The following is a 23,066-nucleotide window of genomic DNA, read 5'->3' as shown; positions in this document are numbered from 1 at the left end:
ATTATGCTGTGCAACCATCACCATTACCACCATCCAACTCTAGATTTTCTTCATCTTCCATAAAGAAGACTCTGTACCCATTGAATACTAACTCCCATTCTCCCAGCTCCCTATCCCCTGGAAACCCTGACTCTACTTTGAATTTGACCACTCTAGGTCCCTCATATAAATGGAATCATATAGTATTTGTCTTTTTGTGATTGGCTTGTTTCACTTAACATAATGTCCTCAAGGTTCATCCACGTTGTAGCATGTGTCAGAATTCCCTTCCTTTTTAAGGCTGAATAATATTCCATTGTTTGTATGTACCACATTTCGCCTATCCATTCATCCCTTGATGGACATTTGAGTTGCTTCCATCTTTTAGCTATTGTTAACATAGCTGATATGAATATGGGTAGACACATATCTACTTGAATCCCTGCTTTCCCTTGCATAACTATTTAAAGTGGAAAAAATGAATTCGCTCACTAACATGACCCAAAGAAGAGCTGCTCTTTAGCATGTAAAAATAAGTAAAAAGGTATATATTTAAAATTATGCTTAGCTATCAATGTTTCAGTATTAAATTTTTCTTAGAAATTTTCCAGGTAGCCAAAAATTATTTATCAATTAACTTAATTATTATTAGTTCAGTTTCAAGTTACCTAAGGCTCTCGGAAATTGTGTGTAAGGTGACACACTAAAAAAATATAAGTACTGTTGATATAAAATTTGTTACAATAATGAATCAACTGAGTTGAACACAAATTCACATTTTTAAAAAACAAATTTATTGATTGATTGATTTTTGGCTGCGTTGGGTCTTCATTGCTGTGCACGGGCTTTCTCTAGTTGCGGTGAGCAGGGGCTACTCTTCGTTGCGGTGCGTGGGCTTCTTATTGCTGTGGCTTCTCTTGCTGCAGAGCACGGGCTCTAGGCACGCGAGCTTCAGTAGTTGTGGCTCGTGGGCTCTAGAGCGCAGGCTCAGTAGTTGTAATGCACGGGCTTAGTTGCTCCAGGGCATGTGGGATCTTCCCGGACCAGGGATCGAATCCTGCATTGGCAGGCAGATTCTTAACCACTGCACCACCAGGGAAGTCCCCAGATTCACATTTTTATAATCTCAAACATCATGTAAAGATAATGTTGGCTTATTTGATAAGTAAAACAAAATGAGAAGTGTAGGAAATTCAGATTAACTAGTTTCTTCACGAAAAACAAATCCAGATCTTATGAAAAATAGAATGTATACTTGTATTATATTTAATATAAGATGGAGAAAACAGAGATAGCTATTATTTGTCTTTTGTAAACCAAAATTATTAAACCAATTTAAGTAATTAATTAATTTTTAAAATAAATTTATTTTATTTATTTATTTTTGGCTGCGTTGGGTCTTCGTTGCTGTGCACAGGCTTTCTCTAGTTGTGGTGAGCAGGGTCTACTCTTCGTTGCAGTGCGCAGGCTTCTCATTGCGGTGGCTTCTCTTGTTGTGGAGCACGGGCTCTAGGTACCTGGGCTTCTGTAGCTGTGGCACACGGGCTCAGTTGTTGTGGCTCGTGGGCTCTAGAGCACAGGCTCAGTAGTTGTGGCACATGGGCTTAGTTGCTCCGTGGCATGTGGGATCTTCCAGACCAGGGCTCGAACCCGTGTCCCCTGCATTGGCAGGTGGATTCTTAACCACTGCACCACCAGGGAAGTCCTAAACCAATTTAATTTAATTTATCAAAGATTCACCTTAATTATCTGAACCTGGCTCCTTAAAAGTTTTCTGAGTTAGCAATTTCTTGTAAGAGGGATTTTTTTTTTTAAGTCCAGCACATTTAAAGCATTAGAAGTTCAGTTTCTTTTTTTTTCTGTGACTTTGGGGGCCATTAGATTTATATAAACATTTATTTGTCTCTACAAACCAATCCACACAGAACCCCTGTGAGAGATGTAGTAGTCTAAGTCATTAATACCCAGATACAGAAAAATATTCACACTCACAATGAGAGTTAAGGGCCGTTCTGAATTACAGACATGTAGACACACAGACAGGGCTTCTTTTCTCCAACCCTAGCCACAGGTCAAAAGTAAACACAGAAACAAAAACTCTCCAGTTCAGATTTCAAAGAGCTGTTCTCCTCCCCAGCGGGCACAAAATTCTTACCGATTTGAGGTCACACCTAGAAAAACAAACACACCACCACCAACAACAAAGGATTAGCAAACCAGATTTTCTGTTGTCTCTCAACCAACAGACACTAGGTCTCCTTCATGTATCCCATGGAGATCTCCAAATGGTCAGTCCATAAAACGGAATTCCCCATCATGGCTACCACCAAAACCAGAAGCAGAAAATCAGTAAAAACAAAAACGTAAAAACTAGAGAAACAGTCAGCAAACTTAAAGTTCTGCCACACTTGGGATTCCCTTCAAGAGCCAAGAAAAAAAGTTCCTGGGTTCCCAGAGTCCATCTGGGGCTCTTTTTCCAGCAATGCAGTTTACTGGGTTCTGACAGCTGAGTCCACTGGGGCATCTCCATGAACCTCCAAAACTGTCAAAGTAGAATTTCCAAAAAGGTAAAATCATGACCCTTAGACAAAAATAAAATGAGTCTATACCAGAGGTTTTATTTAACTCATTTATTAATGAGAGATGTTATGAATGGTTGAAAGAACACTTTAAAAGCTGGACAATTTAACAAAGAAATGTTAGAATCGGATTGCTGAGATAGATTTTTTTTAAAGCTGGTTAATGTACAACAGGCCATAAATCTTTGGGGTTATCTGTTCTGTCAGACAAAAGTTATTTACATCTCTCCTGGACAAAATCTACAAGTTAACATGTGACTTCATTTAGTCTGGGACCCCTAATCAGTACCATGTGTTGAATTAAGTACATTCACAGAATCTAGAAGATGCTTGGGTGGCCTTGACCCCCCTGTAGAATACTGAAAGGATGTGCTGTCCACTCTTTGTACCTATTTTCAAGTTTTAGATAATTTTCTTTTCGGTATTCATTGCATTTTATTTATAGAAGTGAAAACAGAGCCAAAAAATGTCCAAGAATAGGGGAAAAGTTAAGTAATTTTGGAACACCCATTCAAGAGTATGAAGGAGCAATTTCAATGAGAGTTATGGATGTGAAGAAATTATGGATAAGAAAAAGGTACAGCATTATATACATCATAATATTGCAGCTATGTAAAATATATGCATCTGGGAAAGGTGGGATGGAATTATTTTCATATGAGGAAAGGAGGACACCTTTATTTCTTGCTTCTTCCATCCTGTTGTCTGGAATAGAGATTTCTGAGTTCCGGAGGCTTCTTTCACCTTCATGTGGAGGGTGGCACTGAGGGACAGTTAAGCCTCGAGCTTGAAGCCTGAGGCCCTGCAGACATAGTGGAGCTGCCACAGCAGCCCTGGCCCGAATACTTCAGATACTTATCTCAGCTTTATTATTTAAGCCTCAGCTATTTGAGTTTTTCTGTTATTGTTTGTTAGTTTGTTTTTGCTGAATACATCTGAGCCTAATCCTAACCCATATGTAATAAAAAAAAATCTAGGATTCATTCTATATTTAACATGAACAAGCAATTCCAAGTTTTTTTTTAAAAAATAAATTTATTTATTTATTTATTTTATTCTTGGCTGCATTGGGTCTTCGTTGCTGTGTGCGGGCTTTCTCTAGTTGCAGCGAGCGGGGGCTACTCTTCATTGCGGTGCGCGGGCTTCTCACTGCGGTGGCTTCTCTTGTTGTGGAGCACGGGCTCTAGGCGCATGGGCTTCAGTAGTTGTGGCACGTGGGCTCAGTAGTTGTGGCTCATGGGCTCTAGGGCGCAGGCTCAGTAGTTGTGGCGCATGGGCTTAGTTGTTCCGCGGCGTGTGGGATCCTCCTGGACCAGGGCTCAAACCCGTGTCCCCTGCATTGGCAGGCGGATTCCTAACCACTGTACCACCAGGGAAGTCCTCCAAGTTCTAATTAAAATTTTAAACTAGATATTAATATTTTAATTCAGAACATAGTCTGTTATACTGCATCATTGAATAGTTTTAGATAATTTTTTTTCCTTATTCTGTTTTCTTATTTATTTATTTACTTATTTTTGGCTGCGTTGGGTCTTCGTTGCTGCGCGCAGACTTTCTCTGGTTGCAGCGAGCGGGGCTACTCTTCGTTGCGATGCATGGGCTTCTCATTGCGGTGGCTTCTCTTGCTGAGGAGCACGGACTCTAGAGCGCAGGCTCAGTAGTTGTGGCTCGCGGGCTTAACTGCTCCGCGGCATGTGGGATCCTCCCAGACCAGGGCTCGAACCCGTGTCCCCTGCATTGGCAGGCAGATTCTTAACCACTGCGCCACCAGGGAAGTCCCCTTAGATAATTTTTGAAGACTGATAAACACATTCTGGGGAGGATTGGCTACTGTCCTTTATTAGAGTCCTAAAGGGATGAGACTCAGAACAGGTAGGTTTTGATGTTGGATGGAGGAAGGGAAAAGGTGTGGACAAAGTTCAAGGCACTGCTGAGAGGGTGGCCTTGGATAGGGTCCAAGAGCCTCAAGGGTCGGCCTTGAGGTCAGGTTGGCGGTGGGACTCCAAAACTGGGGAGAGGGGAGGTGGGGATGGCTGAAGACAAACACCTTCTCCTTTTCTGAGGGTGGCCCAGAGCCCTCCCCAGTGGGAACAGCGCCCAACTTACCTCTTCCTTGCAGGTGGCCACGTTCAGCTTCCTGGGCAGCAAGGAGGAGCCGGGGATGATCTTTGACTGGGTGGATGTGGAGCGGAAGGGACGCCTCTCCCTTGAAGAATTCAGCTCTGGGCTCAGTATGTCTGTCCTGGGGGGGCCTCTGGGGAGTGTGCCCAGCATGAGGCAAGGCTGGGCAGACAGGAAAGACCCCAGGACTCCCTACCAATCACAGGACCTTCATAACATGCCCAAGGGCAGTTCTGAGCATGGATGATGATACAGATTTCTGTGGAGATGAGAACACTAAGCCTGAGTGGGAAGGCAGTTGGTTCGAGGCAGAGCTGAGCCTGAAGACTCTCGCCCAGGAGACTTGACTTCCTTTCCACCAGAGAGAGCAGTTTATTGGCTGGTGGCTCCCCTGAGCATCCCCCTCCTCCAGAGAGGCCTCCAAGCTTGCTTTCTGATGCCTCCCTTGTCTTCTCCCCAGTAAAAGGTTTCCCTTGAGCAAGAGGTTAAGCACCACCTGTTCTTGAGACCGCAGGCCTTGTTTCTGCCTGAAGAAGGTCACATTCTGGCTTTGGTTAAAGGAAATCGAGGCCCCAGGGAGCAGCAGAGGGTGATGTTTAGTGGGTGGGGGCTTCCCAAGCCCTTCCTTAGCCCTCACTGGCCAAGGTTACTCCAACACCGGCTTCTCAAGACATTCCCAGAAGGACCTAAAGACACCAAAGCCGGAGATGCACAATATTCCTGCTGAGCTTGATGGGGGAAGACCTTCTGGCCCAGGGAATGGAAGGAGTGGTGTCCTTGCAGAGATCCTGAAAAGCACTGTTCAGCTTTTAATGTCTGCAAAGCCATCTGGAGTTCTCCAGTCTGCTGAGTGTCCAAGAGTTTGGGGAACAACAGGAAGGGAGGCCAGGAATCTGCATTTATAGGTTGGGGCTGCCCCTGGAGGTGGTTGCTCCAGTTCTGGTGATTGAGAAGCTGGGAGTAGGGAGGGGAAATGAGGGTCTGGAATCGGGAGTGGGACAGAGGGAACATTTTGTCCATGTAGCCCCAAAAGGCCATCTTCACATCTGTGTCCATTGTGCCCACTATACTGGGGACTTCCCAAGGTCTATGGAACAAAATTCAACCCCCTTCCCAGGACCTACAGGCCAGCACCATCCAGACCCTTCCAACCTCTTGGGCTCATTCAATACCACTCGCCTCCTCCAGCATGCCAACCTGGCTCTTACCTCAGGGCCTTCGCATGTGCTGTTCTCTCAGCCTGGAATATGCTTCCCTAGAAATCCACATCGCTTGTTCCTTCTTGTTAGTCACATCTCAGTTCCAGTGTCACTTCCTCAGGACACTCCTAACCACCCCCTCTAAAGTAGACTCTGTCTAGTCTCTCAGTGGAAATTACCCTGTTCATTCCTTTAGCTCACTTGGCAAATCTACTTTAAAAAAAAAAAAAAAAAAGTGTCCTTTTCAGCATTCATAGACTGTCAGCTCCACCAGGGCAGGGATTTTGGCCAATTTTGTCCCTAGCACATAGTAGATGCTCAATAAATATCCCTTGACTGAGTGAAAAGACTGTGTTGGCCACCGTGGAGCTGCTGTGTGACTTCCAGCAAGTCTTTTGGCCTCTCTGGACCTCAGATGTTCATCTGTAAAAGGGACACAGTGTCTACCTTGAGTAGACGCCAAAGGTTGATGTGAGGAATGTATGACCCTGGCCCAGTAAAATGTGACTGACACAGATATAATGATTTCCCCAGTGACTGGAGCAAGGCAAGGTGGGAGGTCAAGGGATTGAGCTGAACCTCACTCTGCTCCCTTCTGCACCCCTCTGTCTCACAGAGAACATCTTTGGCTCCAGCCCGAGCACCCACAGGCTCCACAGAAGGAGGCCACAGTCCTCCAAGCGAGGATCTGTAGCCACCAGCTTCCCAGTGCAGGAGGAGGCCGACACTGAGGAGAAGGAGGCGTTCTTTGCCTTCATGGAGCAACCGGCAGCCAGCCACTCACTTCCCGAGTAAGGCCAGCATGGTTGTGGGTGCAGGGAGAGCCACTGCTGGTCAGTGGGGGTGAGGACTCTCCTGGACACAAGGTCGAGTGGGAGCCACCAGGTAGAGCTGGGCAGAAATCCTGGTTTAGCCACTTGTTAGCTGTGCGACTGCGGGCAAGTAGCCTAACCTCCGACCTCTGTTTCCCCGGCCACAGAGTGAGCATAAGAGCTGCTGTGGGATTAAATGAAGCCACGTGTGGAGAAAGCCTACCCACTAGGAGTCCATCCCACTCAACCTCTCCCTCCCTGTCCTGCCCTACATGGTCACTCCTCAGAAGGATTAACGAGTTGAAGGGTCAGCTCCCTAAGGGGACTCAATTCTTAAAAATGCAAAGCTCCCCAAGGGTGCCAAAAAGAGGGTCCCCCAGGGGTATGATGGGGGATGCTTTTCAGGCATGGTGATGCTTTGAGTTGGGCAGGACTGGAGACAGGAGAGCTTGGAGACTGCCTCAGGCTCTGGGCTTTTGGCATTCACTCATGCTTAGAGAAGGGGCTCCTGCCTAGAAATGCCCCTCTCACACCCCCCAGGTCCCACTGGGTCTGTTAGAACCAACAAGGGAATCGCCCTCACCTGTCTGCCCAGGTTCTCCCAGTTTCTCCCACCCCGCAGGTCTCTGTGAGGACAAGCTCTCAGAGGGTGGGGCAGCTGTTGTGGGGCAGGCAGGGTGGGATTGGGGTGCAGCCTGGCGGGACAGGTGTGGTGGGGAGTGATTTACCCACTTGGCAGCTTTGGCCTGGGCTCAGCCCTCAGGCATCTGTCTTCATGACCTAGTTAAATCCATGTGAAAGCAGCATTTATTGAGTGCCAACTGGGTGCCAGACCCCAAGCCGGTGCTTTCACTGGGTGTGTCTCATTCTCCAGTGGCCATTTTACAAATAAGTTCAGAGAGGGCATGGGACTTGCTAAAGGTCACACAGCTAGAGTGGGAGAAGAAAGAAGACAGATGGAAGCCCTGGGCCATCGGACTCACAAGTTCCCCCACCCCACAATTAATCACCAAACCATAGAGAGACAAAGTGTTGTGGGGATTCACGAAGGGAAAGGGCACAACTGGGAAAGGTTCCTGGGGAGGTGGCATTTGAGCTTCACCTTGTAGGGTGTAAATAGATTTTCGTGGCCCAGGTGCCCAAGTCTCTTGGAGCGTTGCCGTTAAAACGAGGAGTGGGGCTCCCCCTGCCTCCTGGTCCACCTCGTGTCTAATCTCTGGCTATCCTCCCCTCCAGGCAGGCGGAAATCTGGCAGCTATGGAGGAAGCTGCAGCAGGAGGAGCCCCAGCTGGCAGGCAACCTGGAGGGCTTTCTGGCCAAGATGAACAGTCGCCTGCAGGAAGCACGGACCGACAAGGAGGTTCTGGAGCTGACCCTGAGGAAGTGAGTTGGGGCCAGGGTGCCTTGCCCGGTGTTGGCACACAGTGGGTGCTCGTTACATTTTAGTTGAATCTTAATTGAATTCTCTCAGCTCCAAAGAATGGAGGCCAGGTGTCCACTGCAGGGCCTGGGAGCTGGACGGGCAGAGCTGAACTGGAAGAAGGGGTGACTAAGGGGACCTACTGGGGAGGACAGAGTTAGGCCTTCAGCCAAAGAGGGAAAGGTCAGTGTGTCTTGGTGCAGGGCCACTGTGGCACCTAACTCCAGGGCAGCACTCACATAGATTACAATGCATGTGGTGATCCTGGGGTTGGCATGGGCACAGCCTTGCCAGGGAGTCTGAGTTATGGGGGTAGGAGGACAGCAACAGCGGGAAGTGGGGACAGAGTGATGGGGCTTTGGGGACTATGAGACAGGGCCACAGGAACCAACATCTTGATGATGGTTATGGGAGTCGGCATGATGGGATCCGATGATCTATATCAAGGGCATATATGTCAGGAGCTGTTACTGGGGTGACTGTTCTCAGGGCGACAGGGGTCAGTGACCGCTGGCAGAGTGAGGTGGACAGCAGCATAGACGGCAAACCCAGGCCCAGACCACCTCTGCCAGCAGCAAGATCCCAGGGTGCTGATGGGCTGCCTGGCCCCGCCCCCCACCCCTTCCAGGCGGGACTCTGACCACCATCGCGCGGTCCAGCAGCTCTACGAGGAGATGGAGCAGCAAATCCGGCAGGAGAAGCAGCAGCTGCAGGCTGAGGTAGGCTCTCCGCGACAGCCAACCTCTCCTCCCTCCCTGAACTCCCCTGCTGGCCAAGCAGCAGGCCGGCCACTGGCCAGTGTGGGCAGCAGGAAGCTGCTGGGAGTAGATCTTCTCACATCCCTGAGCTCGTATTCCTCAGAGAGGCGGGGTGGGGAGTGCTGAGCCTGGGCCCCCTGCTCACCTCTGCCAGGTCTCGCGTGTCTCCCGGAGCCACTCCTTCTGCTCTCTGGGTTTCTGTCTCCTATTGCCTGAGCCAGGGCAGCTGTCCGAGACCCCTCCTTGTTGAGACATCCTGGACCCTGCACCCTAGGCCTGGGTGGAGGTGAAGTGTGGGGAGGGCCAGCCCAGTCCAGCTGGGTCTTAGATTCGACAATACAGGGGCTGAGACCTTTCTGCTCCCCAGAGCGACTCCCGGGGCCTGGCCCTCAGCTCCCAGATGCAGGAGGTCCTGGAGGCCAAGGAACGTGCGGTGCAGCGCCTGACTGAGGGCCAGAAGGAGGTGAGTGACGGGTTTCCCCGGGAGCCCAATTTCTGAGGATTCACAGACCCTGACACCCATCTCCTGAGGGTTCCCTGGGCTCGCTGGGCTCCTGCATCAGAGCTGGCCCCTAGGAAAGCGATGTCTCTGGCCTTTTTCTGAGATGAGGCCGGGTAGTGCAGTGGAAGTACTGGGACATGAGTCAGAAGGTCCAAGTTCAAATTCCTGCTGTTCCAATTAAAAACCATGCAAATCTGAGGAAATAATTTTGCTTGTCTTGGCCTTAGTGTCTCCATTTGTAAAATGGGAATAGCCACATCTACTGCATCTCCCCAGCTAGTTGTGTCAAATGAGGTAATAAATGGGAAAGCATTTTGAAACAGGAAAGCACTGGGCAAACACAAAGTCTCAGCGTTGGAGAAGCTTGGTGATAGGATGGTGTTCAACTTTCATCTCCATTGTCAGCTGAGTCACCTTGGGCAGGTTTTTAACCTCTCTGACCCCTGGTTTCCTTACCAGAGAAATGGAGATCAGAACTTTTGCCTTAGAAGGCTGCTGTGATTATTAGAGATACTATATTTGAGGGCCTAAGACGGTGCCTGGCTGGTAGTAGGTGCTTTACATATCACAGTTGTTACTGTCGCTGAACCTGACCTAGCTTCCTGGTCAGAATACCTGCTACCCCAACACCTCAGGTCTCGTAACCTATAGTCACTTCCAGTTGGCATTGTGCTAAGCCTTTGGGTCTGAGACCCTGCCCCATTGTCTCTTCCCTCCTCAACTTCCAGACCACTGACCTTAGTAAAACCACCATCTGTTGTAACCAGGACAACCTGCATTCCTTCAGCACTGGACCAGGTTCCCAGAGTCTTCCCCACTGTTGCCTTGGCTGGTCCTGCTACCTGGTCTCACCCTCCTGACATGGGTTGATTTCCCAGGTGCCTCTGCAGTAGCTGCTCCTTGGAAACTGAGGCGGGCCCCTTCTACCAAGGGAAGAGGTTAGACTTTCCACATGGGACCATTTTGTCCTGTCCCCTGTGGGTGTGAAGCCTCTCCCCGCAAGGCTATTCATTCCTTCACCCAACAACTATTTATGGTGCACCCACTATGTGCCAGGCACTGTTCTAGGTTCTGAGGAACATAATAGACACAACTAACTCCTGTCCGTGGAGTTATTGTCTAGTCAGAGAGAGAGATGATAAACTAAATAAGCAAGTAAAATCTATAACATATTAGAGAGTGAAAGTGTTAAGGAGAATAAAGTAAAGCAGGGCAGGGGGACAGAAGGGTTTTGATAGGGGAGTCAAGGAAGGCCTCACTAAGATGATGACTTTGGAGGAAAGACCTGAAGGAGGTTAGGAGTGGACCATGTGTTATCTGGGGGAAGAGCAGTCCAGGCAGAGGGAATAGCAAGTGCAAAGGCCCTGAGGCGGGTATGATGTGCTGTGAATGTCCAAGGACCAGCAAAGAGACCTGTGGGCTGGAACAGACTGCGGGAGCAGGTTGGGGGGTGGTAGTGGGAGAGGACGTCAGAGATGTAACAGAGGTGGGGTTGAGGGGGAGACTGTTCAGGGCCTTGGAGGCTATTGTGAGGACTTTGCCTTCCGTTCGGTATGGTCAAGAAGCTCTCCATCTCCCAGTCTTGTGACCTGCTGTTGGATCAGGAGCTCCTTGCAGACCAGATGCGCTCAGAGATGAGCAGCCATTGCAGAGCGTTGAGCAGAGGAGGGTGTGATCCCATGTATGCTTCAGGCCCTTGTGGTGCTGGCAGTTTGTGTTTCTTAAACAGTTCCCTCTCTCTTCCCCATCCCCAAAATTCCAATGTCTCTCCCGGGTGGGAGGTAATGGAGCTAATTAGGCCAGTGAGGGGGTAACAACCGCCCCCACCTGCCCCTATCCTATGTTTTAAGCTGGGTCTCCAGGAGCCTGGAGTCTGTGCCCCACAGCGGCCTTGGGAGGCTCTCTGTTCCCCTGAAGGGCACCTGGGCTTCCCTCCTCCTCACCCTCCACCTCCTGCAGCTGGAGGACCAGCTCCACCGCCTCAGCAGCACACACCAGGAGGCCAGCTCGGAGAACCAGCAGCTTCGGGAGGCCCAGCGTGACCTGGCTGGGAGGCTGGAAGAGGTGCGGGGGCAGCTGCAGGTGACCAGGGGACACCTCAACACCACCAAGGGCCATGTGTCCTGGCAGATGGAGGAGGAACCGAGGCAAGTAGCTGCCACCCCTGGGCTGGGCTGGAGACCAGGGGCTTCCTGGAAGAGGGGAGGGTGGCTCTGAGTTCTCCGAGGCTCTGCTCAGTGCCCAGAGCACACAGACTCCCTCCTTAAACCTCTCAACAACCCTGCCAGGCTGGGATTATCATGCCCATTTCTCAGACAAGGAGACAGACAGGGGAAAGTCATGTGCCCAGACACATGTGACATATGAGTCACACAACTGGGATTCACTCTCACACACACACACACACACACACACACACACACACACACACAGGCTAGTGCAGTGCTGGATCCTTGGCGGGTACAGCACCCACTCTACTCGTTACAGGTCAGAGGAGTGGGATGGGCCAGAATGGTAGGGAGGGCTTCCTGGAGGAGGTGAGGCTCCATATAGGCCTGGAAGGATGAGCAGGATTGGAGGTGGGGAAGGGTAGGGAGTGTGTGCCGGGACAGAAGCGCTGCCAAAGGGAAGACTGGGAGGAAGGGCTAGCGGTGAGGTGCACACCCAGTGGTGATGGATGCCGACAGGGTTGGTGTGACCTCTACCCGCCCCTCCCCTGACCTTAGCTTCCCACACCCTTTCTAGTGTCCCCAGAGCAGGTGAGGAGAAGGCCTCAGTCTCCTCTGAGGAGGCTCCCCTGCCCGGACTGACTGGGGACAGTGATGACTGGGACCAGCTCTGCAGCAGCTTCAGCGGCACCCGCCACAGTGCCCTGCAGCTCTCCAGGAGCCCACCCCCAGCTCCGAGAGCCTCCTCAGGCCCCCAGACACCCCGAGCCGTCAGGCAGATCTCCACGTCGGAGCCGCGTGCTTTTCTCTTTGGTCAGGAGCCACCTTCAGATCCAGATGGGTCCCCAGGAAGCACCCCTGGGGTGCCTTCCTGGACCAAGGAAGAGAAAGGAGTGGACCCAGAGGGGCAGGACATCAGCCCAGAGCAGACTGGAGAGCCCCCCAGCCTGGAACCTAAGGAGGAGTCAGGGCCTAGCCCTGGGGTCCACTTCCGCTGGGGGCTTCCAGGGGCTCCAGCCGGGGAGTCAGGGGGCCTGGTGGCAGCTGCGCTCAAAGTGCTCATTCCTTTGGAGGATGGGGCCCCTCCTCATGTGACCTCTCCCCCTCCCCAGGCCCCAGCTGGGCCCAGTGAACAGTTCCAGGCCTCATACCCAGATGATGAGGGCCCCGGGCCTGGGCCTGTCCCAGCCAAGCCACCCAGGCAGAGAGAGGCCCTCCCTCAGGACCCCCATGCCACTGGCTCTGAGTCAGGGATGGGGTCCTCAGGAGCTGGAGCCCTCACAGCAGGGATGGATGAGCCCTCCCAGGGCCTGGAGCCTGTGGGTCAGGCTCCCACAGAGGGATTGGAGCAGGGCAAGCTGAGCCCAGATGCACAGGAGGGCCGTCCTGGGGGACTACAGGAAGTTCACAGCCAGGTCCTTGGGCCTGAAGGGCTGCCTGCCCTACCCCACCAGAGTCTGGAAGAGGAGCCCAGGGCTGACGAAAGGAAAGCAGGGGACCAAGGAGGGCAGGATTTCAGGTCAGAGCTGTCCGTTGAGGCTCATGGCCTGAAAACTGGGCACTCGGAACTCCCCCAGCACGATTCCCCACCTGCTCCTCTCCCACCTGACACAGCACAGGCTCAGGCTGAGGCACAAGCCCCAGCTCCTGAAAAACCATCACCTTCAAGGGGCTCTCCCCCAACAGGGGCTCAGCCTGGGGATGCAGCAGGGCCCCAGGAGCCCACACAAACCCTCCCCACCAGGGCTGAGCTGGAAGCCCAGCCCAGGCCCCAACCTACAACCACTCATGCAGAAGAAGAACCAGGGCCCCCTCAATCCAGGGAGCCAAGGGCAGAAAACAGGCCTGAAGATCCAGGAATGGACTCCGGAGGCATTGGGCTGACCCCATCCCCACGGGACCGCACGGCCAGTGAGTCTTTGGCCAATCCTGATTACGCCTTCCACGTCATCTTCCTGGGAGACTCGAATGTGGGCAAAACATCCTTCCTGCACCTGCTGCACCAGAACACCTTCGCCACTGGGCTGACAGCTACTGTGGGTAAGGGCCACCTGGGGAGGGCGGCAGGGGAGGGAGGGGAGACCCGGGGGACCAGGCTGAAGAGCTGGAGCAGGCCCAGAGCAAGCCATCCCTGAGGAAGCTGTAGGTTCTGCCCTCACCACAGGCCCTGCATTAGACATTATTTTATATGGGCATAATCTGGCTATTTTACTAATCATCTCTAATTACAGGTAATTTGCTTTTTCTGCATTGATCTGATTAGCTAATAATGTACCACATCAATAAAGCACCCTGCAATTTAGCTGCCAGCACTGGCTGATGGTGAAAACAAGCAGGTCTCCACCCATGTGGCCCCTGGGCAGGCCACCGCAGGCACAGGGTCCCTGCTGCTTGAATTTGCAGGCACAGGGTCCCTGCTGCTTGAATTTGCTCAGGACCAACCCTAGGCCAGTCAGCCAGACTCTGGCAGGAAGTGGCCTTTGGCAAGTTGAATATTTTACGCAGAATGTGTTTGTAGAGTGGGGTAAGTTAGGAACACAGGTGCCTGAGTTCAAAATCCAGCTCTGCCTCTTACTAGTGGTATGAACTTGAACAAATTATGTAACCCCTCTGAGCATAATGGGATCAACGGTAGTGCTGACCTCATCGAGGGGCTGTGAGAATTAGTTCAGTTAATACATATCAAGTTCTCGGAATAATATCTGGCATGTATTAAGTGCTCAATATTAGTTATTTTTATGGTTATTATTATAAGTAAACTTCTGATAATGTCTAATTCAGTGGCTTTTGCAAATGAAATGTCCCATAGCACAAAGCCTCCTCTCTTTAAAAATATTGGGATATGTGGCCACTTGAACATTGCATAGAGCCACAGAAAAGAGCTCGTGGGAACAGCCAGCTTAGGGGCAAAGTTGGAAGGATTCATGTCTTTGTGTCCATCAGGGTGCGTGCTGATGGGGATCAGTGCTAGACCAGTGGATAAAGTTCTCAAACGTTATGTAAGAGAGGCCCCCCAGGACAAGTTCTTGAAACTTTCTCTGCCTGAGGATCCTCACCTGGGGAGATAGTTAAAAATGCAGCGTTGGGCTTCCCTGGTGGCGCAGTGGTTGAGAATCTGCCTACCAATGCAGGGGACCCGGGTTCGAGCCCTGGTCTGGGAAGATCCCACATGCCGTGGAGCAACTGGGCCCGTGAGCCACAATTACTGAGCCTGCGCGTCTGGAGCCTGTGCTCCGCAACAAGAGAGGCCGCGATAGTGAGAGGCCCGCGCACCGCGATGAAGAGTGGCCCCCGCTTGCCACAACTAGAGAAAGCCCTCGCACAGAAACGAAGACCCAACACAGCCATAAATAAATAAATAAACAAATACTTTTTTAAAAAAAATGCAGTGTTGTCAGGAAAAGGGGACCCATAGGAGGCCTGGTCTGATGTTGAACAGGGTCACAGGGTCTGCAAGGCCACCATCCTTAATCACCTAAGCTACTGGTTACTGACCACCTACAATGCACCAGGCATACATGCCTTATTCCTTACATCAGCCCTCCCTGTGATTGAGCCTCTCCCATTATTATGTGGTAAGAAGTTTCCACAAAATTCAGTAGAGAAAAATACAGATTGCATAACTGTAAAAAGACAAGGCAACTCTGCATGCACTGCTAGCCAGCTGGGAGGACCGGAGATCCAGGTGCGTGATCCAAATCTGTCCCACTGCTAGCTGTGGTTTGGTGCCCTTGGTGGCTGTCATCCATCTGGTTTAACTATCACTGGGGACGATTCCTGCTTCCTCAGCCATAAACATTTCCCCACTCAGCATCACCCTGCTCCATTCCCACCCCCCTTTCTCACCTGCCTCCATTTGAGAACAGGGCTGGTGGAGGACCAGAGCCAGAGCCAATCAAATTATAGCTGATTGTGCATTTTTTTGAGGCTTCTCCGTATCTACCCCCATTTTACAGATGAGGAGAACAGAGAATTGAATACCCAGTTAAATTTCTTGCCCTACCTGGGCCCCAAAGTTCAAACCCGGGTCCACCTGCCTTCAAAGCATGCGCCTCCACTCCAGAAGTTTTACCCTCTTATGGGTTCAGCCTTGCCCTCTCCCTGGGGTTGTTCATGTAAAATAGCAGATTACTTGGGAAGCTGAAAACATTATATTTCTAACAGTTTATGTGGTTAAGTTGTAACATGTTTGGGGGAGGGTGTGGGGTTACATGGGTGGATTGAGGAGGGTGATGGGCAGGGAGGTGGAAAGTGGGAGTTAAGTTACTAAATGCAAGGGTTTAGTTAGGGTTAGGGTTGTTCAGTAGATCACACAGTGGGTATTTAAGCAGAGGCTGGATATCATCTCGGGGGGTGGGACTGGATAACCTCAGAAGTTTCTGCAGACCCTGGGCTTCCTTAGACCTTGAGGAAAGAGGGCAGTAAAGAGAAACGGAGGGACTTCCCTGGCGATCCAGTGGTTAAGACTCTGCGCTTTCACTGCAGGGGACACGGGTTCGATCCCTAGTCGGGAACTAAGATCCCGCATCCCGTATGCCACATGGTGCGGCCAAAAAAAAGAGAAGTGGATGCTACAGACAGACTTTTGCTTCAGCATTTTGCTGAGGTCAGGACTCCCAGCTGCCACTTCTGCCAGCTTCCTGTGGAGAGCATGGGTGTGGGGGGTGGTCTGTGGCTTCAGTCACCACCAGGGACAGCAGCAGGTGCTTCTGGGGGCTGTCATGAGAGACCTAGACCTTGAGGAAGGTCTTACCAGCTCAGGGATAATATGAGGAGATGCCCCTTTCCTGAGCTGGTCTGGGCCCTGCAGTGGGCTCAGCATGGATAAAGCAGCCCCTCTCTATCAGCCCCACCCCGCCTGGTGTCCCTGGGAAGTAGAGGTTGGCTGGAAGGTGCTCCCCAAAGATTCCAAACCTCCCTGGGACTTCACTATTACTTCCATATTTCCAGGCATAGGAGGTGTCTAGAACCATGACACAGGGAAGGGTGGGTCTGTGAAATTTGAGGAGTTGGGGCTCAGGGAGATGAGAATTCATAGTGATAATAAAAATTACCACCTCCTAAGCACCCCCTAGAAATTAGGCTGAACCTTGGACATAAGTCATTTAATCCTCCCAACCACCCAGTGATGTGGGTGTTTTTAAATTGCCACCTTGCAGATGAGGAAGGAAGGCTCAGAGAGGTGAAGTGACTTGCCTGAGGTCACACAGCCCGCATAGCAGCAGAAGGTGGACAACTCACGGCCCAACTGGTCATCCTTGAAGCCAACATTCCTTCCACCCTCCTAGGCTGCTGTCTGGGTAAAGGGGGAAGATGCATGCAATAATTAGGAATGAAACAAGAAGTATTATAAAAAATAAATTAACAAAACTGATCTTCCTGAGTAGCCTGAGGAATAAACACTGCCGTGCAGTTGAGAAGACAGATTTTTTTTTTTGTAGAGGTAAAAACAATGCAAGGTGCCTCACGCTGGCCAACTCTCAGGGCGGCAGTGCAGTGGGAGCTGCGTAGTCAGGGAAGGCTTCTTGGAGGATGTGGGCCCTCAAGTATGGATGGGATTTGGAGAGCAAAAGGGAAACCCAGCAGCTGGAGGTTCCCATCCCACCCTGGCTGGTACTGGGGACAGGTATGTATTCAGGCAGGTCTCAGCTGCAAGTCCGGGATGGTAACTTGAAAGTAAGCTTGACTCTCCTCTGTGTGTCCTAGGAGTGGATTTTCGGGTCACAAACCTGCTGGTGGACAACAAGTGCTTTGTGCTGCAGCTCTGGGACACAGCTGGCCAGGAGAGGTAACGGGCATTGTCGGCATTAGTGGCTGAGCCTGGACTGCAGAGGAGTGGAGGGCAGCCCTGACCCTGAGGAGTCCAACATGGGCTAAGAGGCAACCAAGTGCAAATGCAGCTTCTACCCCTGATGATTCAGGAGGTCAGGGATGGAGAGATGAGTCCAGTCCCCGTGCAGGAGACAGGACAGCAGACCCAGAGTTCCCCTCAGCATGGCGGGGCACCTGTGATGGCCGTCCCAACAGGGGACAGCCACCCAATCGCCTGTCCTTCTGAAAACGCTGGCTTTCCACTTTCTGGTTAAGCCGTAGTGATCAAAACTGAAAAGGCACATCTTCTGTGACCCAGAAGTTCTACTTCTAGAAATTCATTCTATTGATAAACTCATACATGCCTGTAATATCAAAGGGACCAAGACTGTTCATAGCAACACTCTTTATATTATGAAACATTGGAAACAACCTAAACACCATCAGTAATGGACCAGTTAAATATATTAGAGTCTCTCCACACAATAGAATATTATGAAGCCACACAAAAGATGGAGGACCCTCTTTATGTACCAATAGGGAAATATCTTCAAGACATTTTATAATGTGGATAAAACAAAGTACAGAATACTGAATATTAATAGGTACAGTGTTTTACACCGTATTTGTTTAAACAGTGTGTATATGGGTATATGTGTGTGTGTGTACATATACATTTATGTATCAGTATAGATATAAAATACCTCTGGGAAACTATTTAAGAAATGGGTAACTCTGGCTGCCTCTGGGGGTGGCTGCAGGATGAGGGTGGGGTTGGCTGGGAGAGACTTTTCACGGGGTGCCCTTTGGTACCTTCTGAAATTTGAGCCATGAAGACTGTTACCTATTCAACAATAAGCACACTGTAAGAAGGAAAATACATGCACGCTCTCTTTGGGAAGCAATTGGAAGCAGATGGAGTGGCTGAGGCCTAGAGAGGTCAGGGCTTGGGGTCAGGCCGCCTGGCATGGCCTGATGCGGACTCTCTGGGCAGGTACCACAGCGTGACGCGGCAGCTGCTCCGCAAGGCTGATGGAGTGGTGCTCATGTACGACGTCACCTCCCAGGAGAGCTTTGCCCATGTGCGCTACTGGCTGGACTATCTCCAGGTGAGCCGATGACTGCTGGGGTTGGCCCCCGTGTGTGGAGTCAAGAGGGAACTTGTATCCTTCCCACTCCCTCTTTTCTCCCAGGATTACAAATGACACAGCAGACATATGGGTGACATAATCTACTGAGGGTATGTGGCTGGATGGGCTGGGAACATAGTAGTACAAAGAAACTACAACCACATAGTACGGCCTCCAAAACAAACTCTTTCCTTTATCCTGTGACCATTTTTTTCCTATATACAACAGCTCTGTGATGTCTTCTTAACACCTGGGGATAATGCAAGTCTAGTGCCACTCTAGGGGATCATTCCTCTGTTCACACATCTCTAGTTCTTTCCCCTACGTACTTACTTGCTGTATGTATACATGCTGAAGTTCTGCAGTATGTGCTAGCACAGAAGAGGGGTATGAAGAAAGACATGTTGTCTTCTCTCTAGAAATTTCTAGTCTAGTTGAAGAGATGCAAGAGAAGCAGGATAAGGTGATACATGAGGGGAGCTGGGTTCTGGGTTCTGATAAGACCTGGGTTGGTATCCCAGCTATCCCATCCCAACTTTGTGACCTTGGACAAGTGACTTCAACTCTCTGAACTTCAATTTCCCAACTTTTCTCATAGAGCAGTTGTGAGGATTAACTGATATAACTGCTTTCAGCACAGCACCTGGTATACAGTAAACAGAAGGTATTATTATTATTATCCATGAAACAATTAGGAGATGAGCCAAGGCAGCCTGCGTAATCAAATGCTGGGCTGTTCAACACAGGCAGGAAAGAGGGGCATGGGCAGGAGCAATCTAGGAAGACTTCCTGGGGGAGGTGACTTTGAGGTTGGCCTTGGAAAGTGGGTGACATGTTTGCAGGCAGAGAGGGGGGTAGGTTCACTGCAGATGGAAGGGAAAGTGTCAGAGGTGGGAAGAGTGTGGAGTGGGTGTGATATGGAAATGTGGGCATGTGTGGAGGGAAGTGGCACACAGTCAGCTTCCTGGAGAGCATGGCCAAATCTACCCAGGGCCTGGCACACAGCAGGTGCTCAACATGTGTTGCTGAGGGAACATGTTCTGTGTACAGGATGCAGTGTCTGACAGTGTGGTCATCCTTCTCTTGGGAAACAAGACAGACTGTGAGGAGGATCGGCAAGTGTCCACCGACGCTGGGCAGCAACTGGCCCAGGTGAGTACCTGGGCATCAGCCCCTCCCCCAGCCTGGGTTGGGCAGACCCCTCCCTGAGGGTAATGAATAGGTCACCCTGGCCGAGACCACAGAGAAGGATCCGTTCCTGCCCTTGCCCAATCAAAGACCGACAGCCTCCCACCCACCCGGGCCTAAGACCTAAACACCAGACGGTAACAGTGGGCGTGACATTGAACCTCACTGTTGAATTAGCAAATCCCCACAGTGTCCCGACCTACATAAAAATATCTTCAGAGTCAAAATCTTTTTAAGCTTCACTTAAAATTCCCAATCAAATCTTAATTTTATCTCTGGTCTCTAATTAACATAACATTCCTTCTAATTTATTCTATCTTAAGACCCAAAATCTTCCCTGGGAAGATTGCATCAAAATCCCTGTCACCAGACAGGGGACAGTGGATACTATTTATTTACGAATAGAACTGAACTACATTCCAGAAAATCTGGAGAATAATAAAGGTGGAACAAAGACTCGCTCCCTGCCCTACCTCTGACACCACCCCTCTTGGCATTTCCATATCGTATTTCCTTCCTGTTTCTTCTCTCATTTCTCCTGATCATGAGGTCATCATTGTGACTCCTGGTTGGTGGGAACTTTTTCCTCTTAAAAGTAGTAGCTCATCTCCTTGACACAGTAATTCCTCCTCTAGCAATTTATCCTAAGGAAAGAGTCAGAAATAATAATTCTTAATGATGTACTGGATACCCGTGTATTATGTATAATTGAACATTTGTATGAGGATATTCTTTACAGTGTTATTTATAAGAACAAACCTTTGGCAACAGTTGGTGGTTAATTTGTGGAGCTTCATGTGAGAGGCTAGCATTTGCCATTAAGAATCCTGTTCTAAAAAATATTTAAGGGTGTGGAGGAAATGCTTACAATATAATGTGAAGTCAGAAAAGCAGCTGCATCTCTGGGTATAAGTTAGGTTGAATCATATGAGATTGCTGATATTTGACTGTTTGGTGTCTATCAAAACAGCACTTTCATATGGTTTAACCTAAAGTATAACGACGTTTAGCCCACCACGCTCACCCCCCAATAAAAGGGTTATATACAACAGAATGGAACTATATACTCAAACACTAACAGGAGTGTTTTATATTTTGTATTTCTACTTTTTTATGCTACATTTTCAAATATTTCCCCCAATTAAATATTTTTGAAATTAAAAATACATATAACTAATGACTTAAAAATGTCCCCAAGGACAATTCTCCAAGTTGGGACACAGGCTTCCCACCGTCACTCTGAATGCTGTGGAGTTTTCTAGGTGGCATCTTTGATACCTTGTCCAGCCAGGGTGGAGAGACAGTGGGCAGAGGGCCAAGGCTGGGCACTATGGGCCACAGGAGACGGAGATGGGCTGCCTTACCTGTTGGGGTTGCCTGGGGGTGTACTGGGTGGGACTCTGTCTGATGATCAGGTCTTTGGTGGTGGGCACTGCCACCTAGACTCTCAGTGGTCTCCCCCACGGCACCTGTACCCCTATCTGTCTGGCTGCAGGAGCTGGGGGTCTCCTTTGGAGAGTGCAGCGCTGCCCTGGGTCACAACATCCTGGAGCCTGTGGTGAACCTGGCCCGGTGAGTGCCGCCCCGCTGCTCCCCACCCAGAATCTTCTGGACAGCCTTCAGCTGACTCATGTGGGAGGGGAAGGCCCATTCCGAGGAAGCACCTGTGAAAGCACAGGGCTCAGAAGTCTGGGGAAGGAGAGAGAACGCTGCACGGAGTCTCCTGACTCCAATTCTACCAGGCCTGCTAGCTGCGTCACCTCTGGGAAGTCTCCCGTCCCCTCTCTGAGCCTTGGTGCAGTGGCCGAGGGGCTGGGTTTGATCCCTGGTTGGGGAACTAAAATCCCACAAGCCAAGCGGTACGGCAAAAAAAAAAAAGTAATAATAATGCAGTGCATTTAGAGTAAAATCCAAATGCCTCTCAGTGGCCTGTATTGGCTCCAGTGCCATCTCCCCGCCCACCCCCCCCCACAAGCTTCAGCCGCTCAGAGGGACCCTCCCTGACCACACCCCCTCCCACCGCTATTCTGGATTACCTTCTCTGTTTGTGTCCTTCAAAGCCCTTCTTGAAAAAAAAACAAAAAAGCCCCTCTTGACAAACTGTAGCTGCACATGCATTTGTCTGTTTTCTTTTTGCTGCCTGCCTTCCCTACCAGGCTGTAGCTCCTGGAGGGCAGGGTCATGCCTGTTTTGTTCAGCCCCTCCTCCTGGGACCTGGCACATACTAGGTGTTCAATAAATGAATGAAGTAAGTGAGGTGGGAGGAGTATTAGACCAGATGATCTCTGGGCCCGTTCTCTGACAAAGCAGCTAGAGTGAGCTTGCTAAACTGCAAACCTGATCACGCCAGATCCCTCCAACAGGAAACTGCTCAGTGGCTTCCCTTTGCTTTAGGATAAAAGCCCAAGTTCCTGAATGTGGCTTCCTGGCCGGCAGAGCCCTGAATCCCTGCTTGCTGCCTCCAAGGCTTCTTTCTGGCCATTTAGTCCTTAGGCTCTGTGATTTAGGACAGCGCCAGGCACACAGTAAATATATTGTGAATAAATGAATGAACGAAGGGGCTTTGCTTCCCCAACACGCAAGCTGTCTCTTGACACTGAGCTTTTGCCCTCTGCCTAGAACACACCTCTCCCTCTTTTCTGCTGGTGAACCCTTGCCCACCGCTCAGTCTCAGCTCCATCTCTGCCTCCTTGTTCCCTAAATCCCTCCAGGACCTGGTGTGAAGTCCCTCTGTGTGCCTCCCCATTCCTGGGTCCTGATCGCCCCTTCCCCTCTCTGTCTCTCCCACTACTCAAGGCAAGGACATGATAGCTTCATTGTCATAATCAGAGTCCCTTGCGCCTGGCACGCAGGAGGCTACAGAGAATGCCAGAAAAGAGACAGGAAGCCGAAGTCTCCGTGGCCCCATTTTTCTGGTGCCACGTGGAACGCAGGACAGGGGCAGAGCAGCTGGGAGAGAGGAAGCTCGGGGGGTGGGCAGCCCCCCAGCTGCACTCCTGGGCCCCTCCCTGCTGCCCCTGGGAGGTGAGAGAGAGGACTGATGCCCAGGCATCTTCACGCAGGTCACTCAAGATGCAAGAAGACCGCCTGAAGGGCTCACTGGTGGAGGTGGCCCCCAAGAGGCCACCGAAGAGAGCTGGCTGCTGCTCCTGAGCACCTGGCCTGGCCAGGGTAGGCGGGCCACCTCCCTGGGTTTCCTGTTCCTCGGCTCCCGTCCCACCTGTCTGGACACAGCAATGACGGAGGCAGCCAGCTTGGAAGTTCAGGAAAATCCTCCTCGGGTCAGGACTTGGATCCCAGGGGAGTGGCTGCACTAATGCTGCCCTTTGTACTCCAAAGGACTTTTCTGAGTAATAAGGCTGGTGGGGGGGGGGGAGGGGTTAAAACTCTTTAAAGAAA

General features: G+C 50.6%; 1 protein-coding gene across 1 annotated transcript in view; it reads left to right on the top strand.

The window, feature by feature from the left end:
• The window catches only part of RAB44 (RAB44, member RAS oncogene family), a 33,889-nt gene extending 11,069 nt beyond the window's left edge, over positions 1 to 22,820 (top strand). The window contains exons 3-14 of the mRNA XM_036870630.1: positions 4,678 to 4,789; positions 6,495 to 6,669; positions 7,927 to 8,073; positions 8,739 to 8,829; positions 9,236 to 9,331; positions 11,330 to 11,517; positions 12,116 to 13,578; positions 17,245 to 17,326; positions 18,344 to 18,458; positions 19,530 to 19,631; positions 21,163 to 21,239; positions 22,730 to 22,820. Of these exons, the coding sequence (XP_036726525.1) occupies positions 4,678 to 4,789; positions 6,495 to 6,669; positions 7,927 to 8,073; positions 8,739 to 8,829; positions 9,236 to 9,331; positions 11,330 to 11,517; positions 12,116 to 13,578; positions 17,245 to 17,326; positions 18,344 to 18,458; positions 19,530 to 19,631; positions 21,163 to 21,239; positions 22,730 to 22,820 (2,739 nt within the window). The remainder of the gene's footprint in view (positions 1 to 4,677; positions 4,790 to 6,494; positions 6,670 to 7,926; positions 8,074 to 8,738; positions 8,830 to 9,235; positions 9,332 to 11,329; positions 11,518 to 12,115; positions 13,579 to 17,244; positions 17,327 to 18,343; positions 18,459 to 19,529; positions 19,632 to 21,162; positions 21,240 to 22,729) is intronic.
• The last annotated feature ends 246 nt before the right edge of the window (positions 22,821 to 23,066 follow it).

This window comes from Balaenoptera musculus, chromosome 11 (genome assembly GCF_009873245.2).
Source record: "Balaenoptera musculus isolate JJ_BM4_2016_0621 chromosome 11, mBalMus1.pri.v3, whole genome shotgun sequence".
Taxonomy (NCBI): domain Eukaryota; kingdom Metazoa; phylum Chordata; class Mammalia; order Artiodactyla; family Balaenopteridae; genus Balaenoptera; species Balaenoptera musculus.
This window is presented reverse-complemented; position numbering and strand designations above follow the sequence as displayed.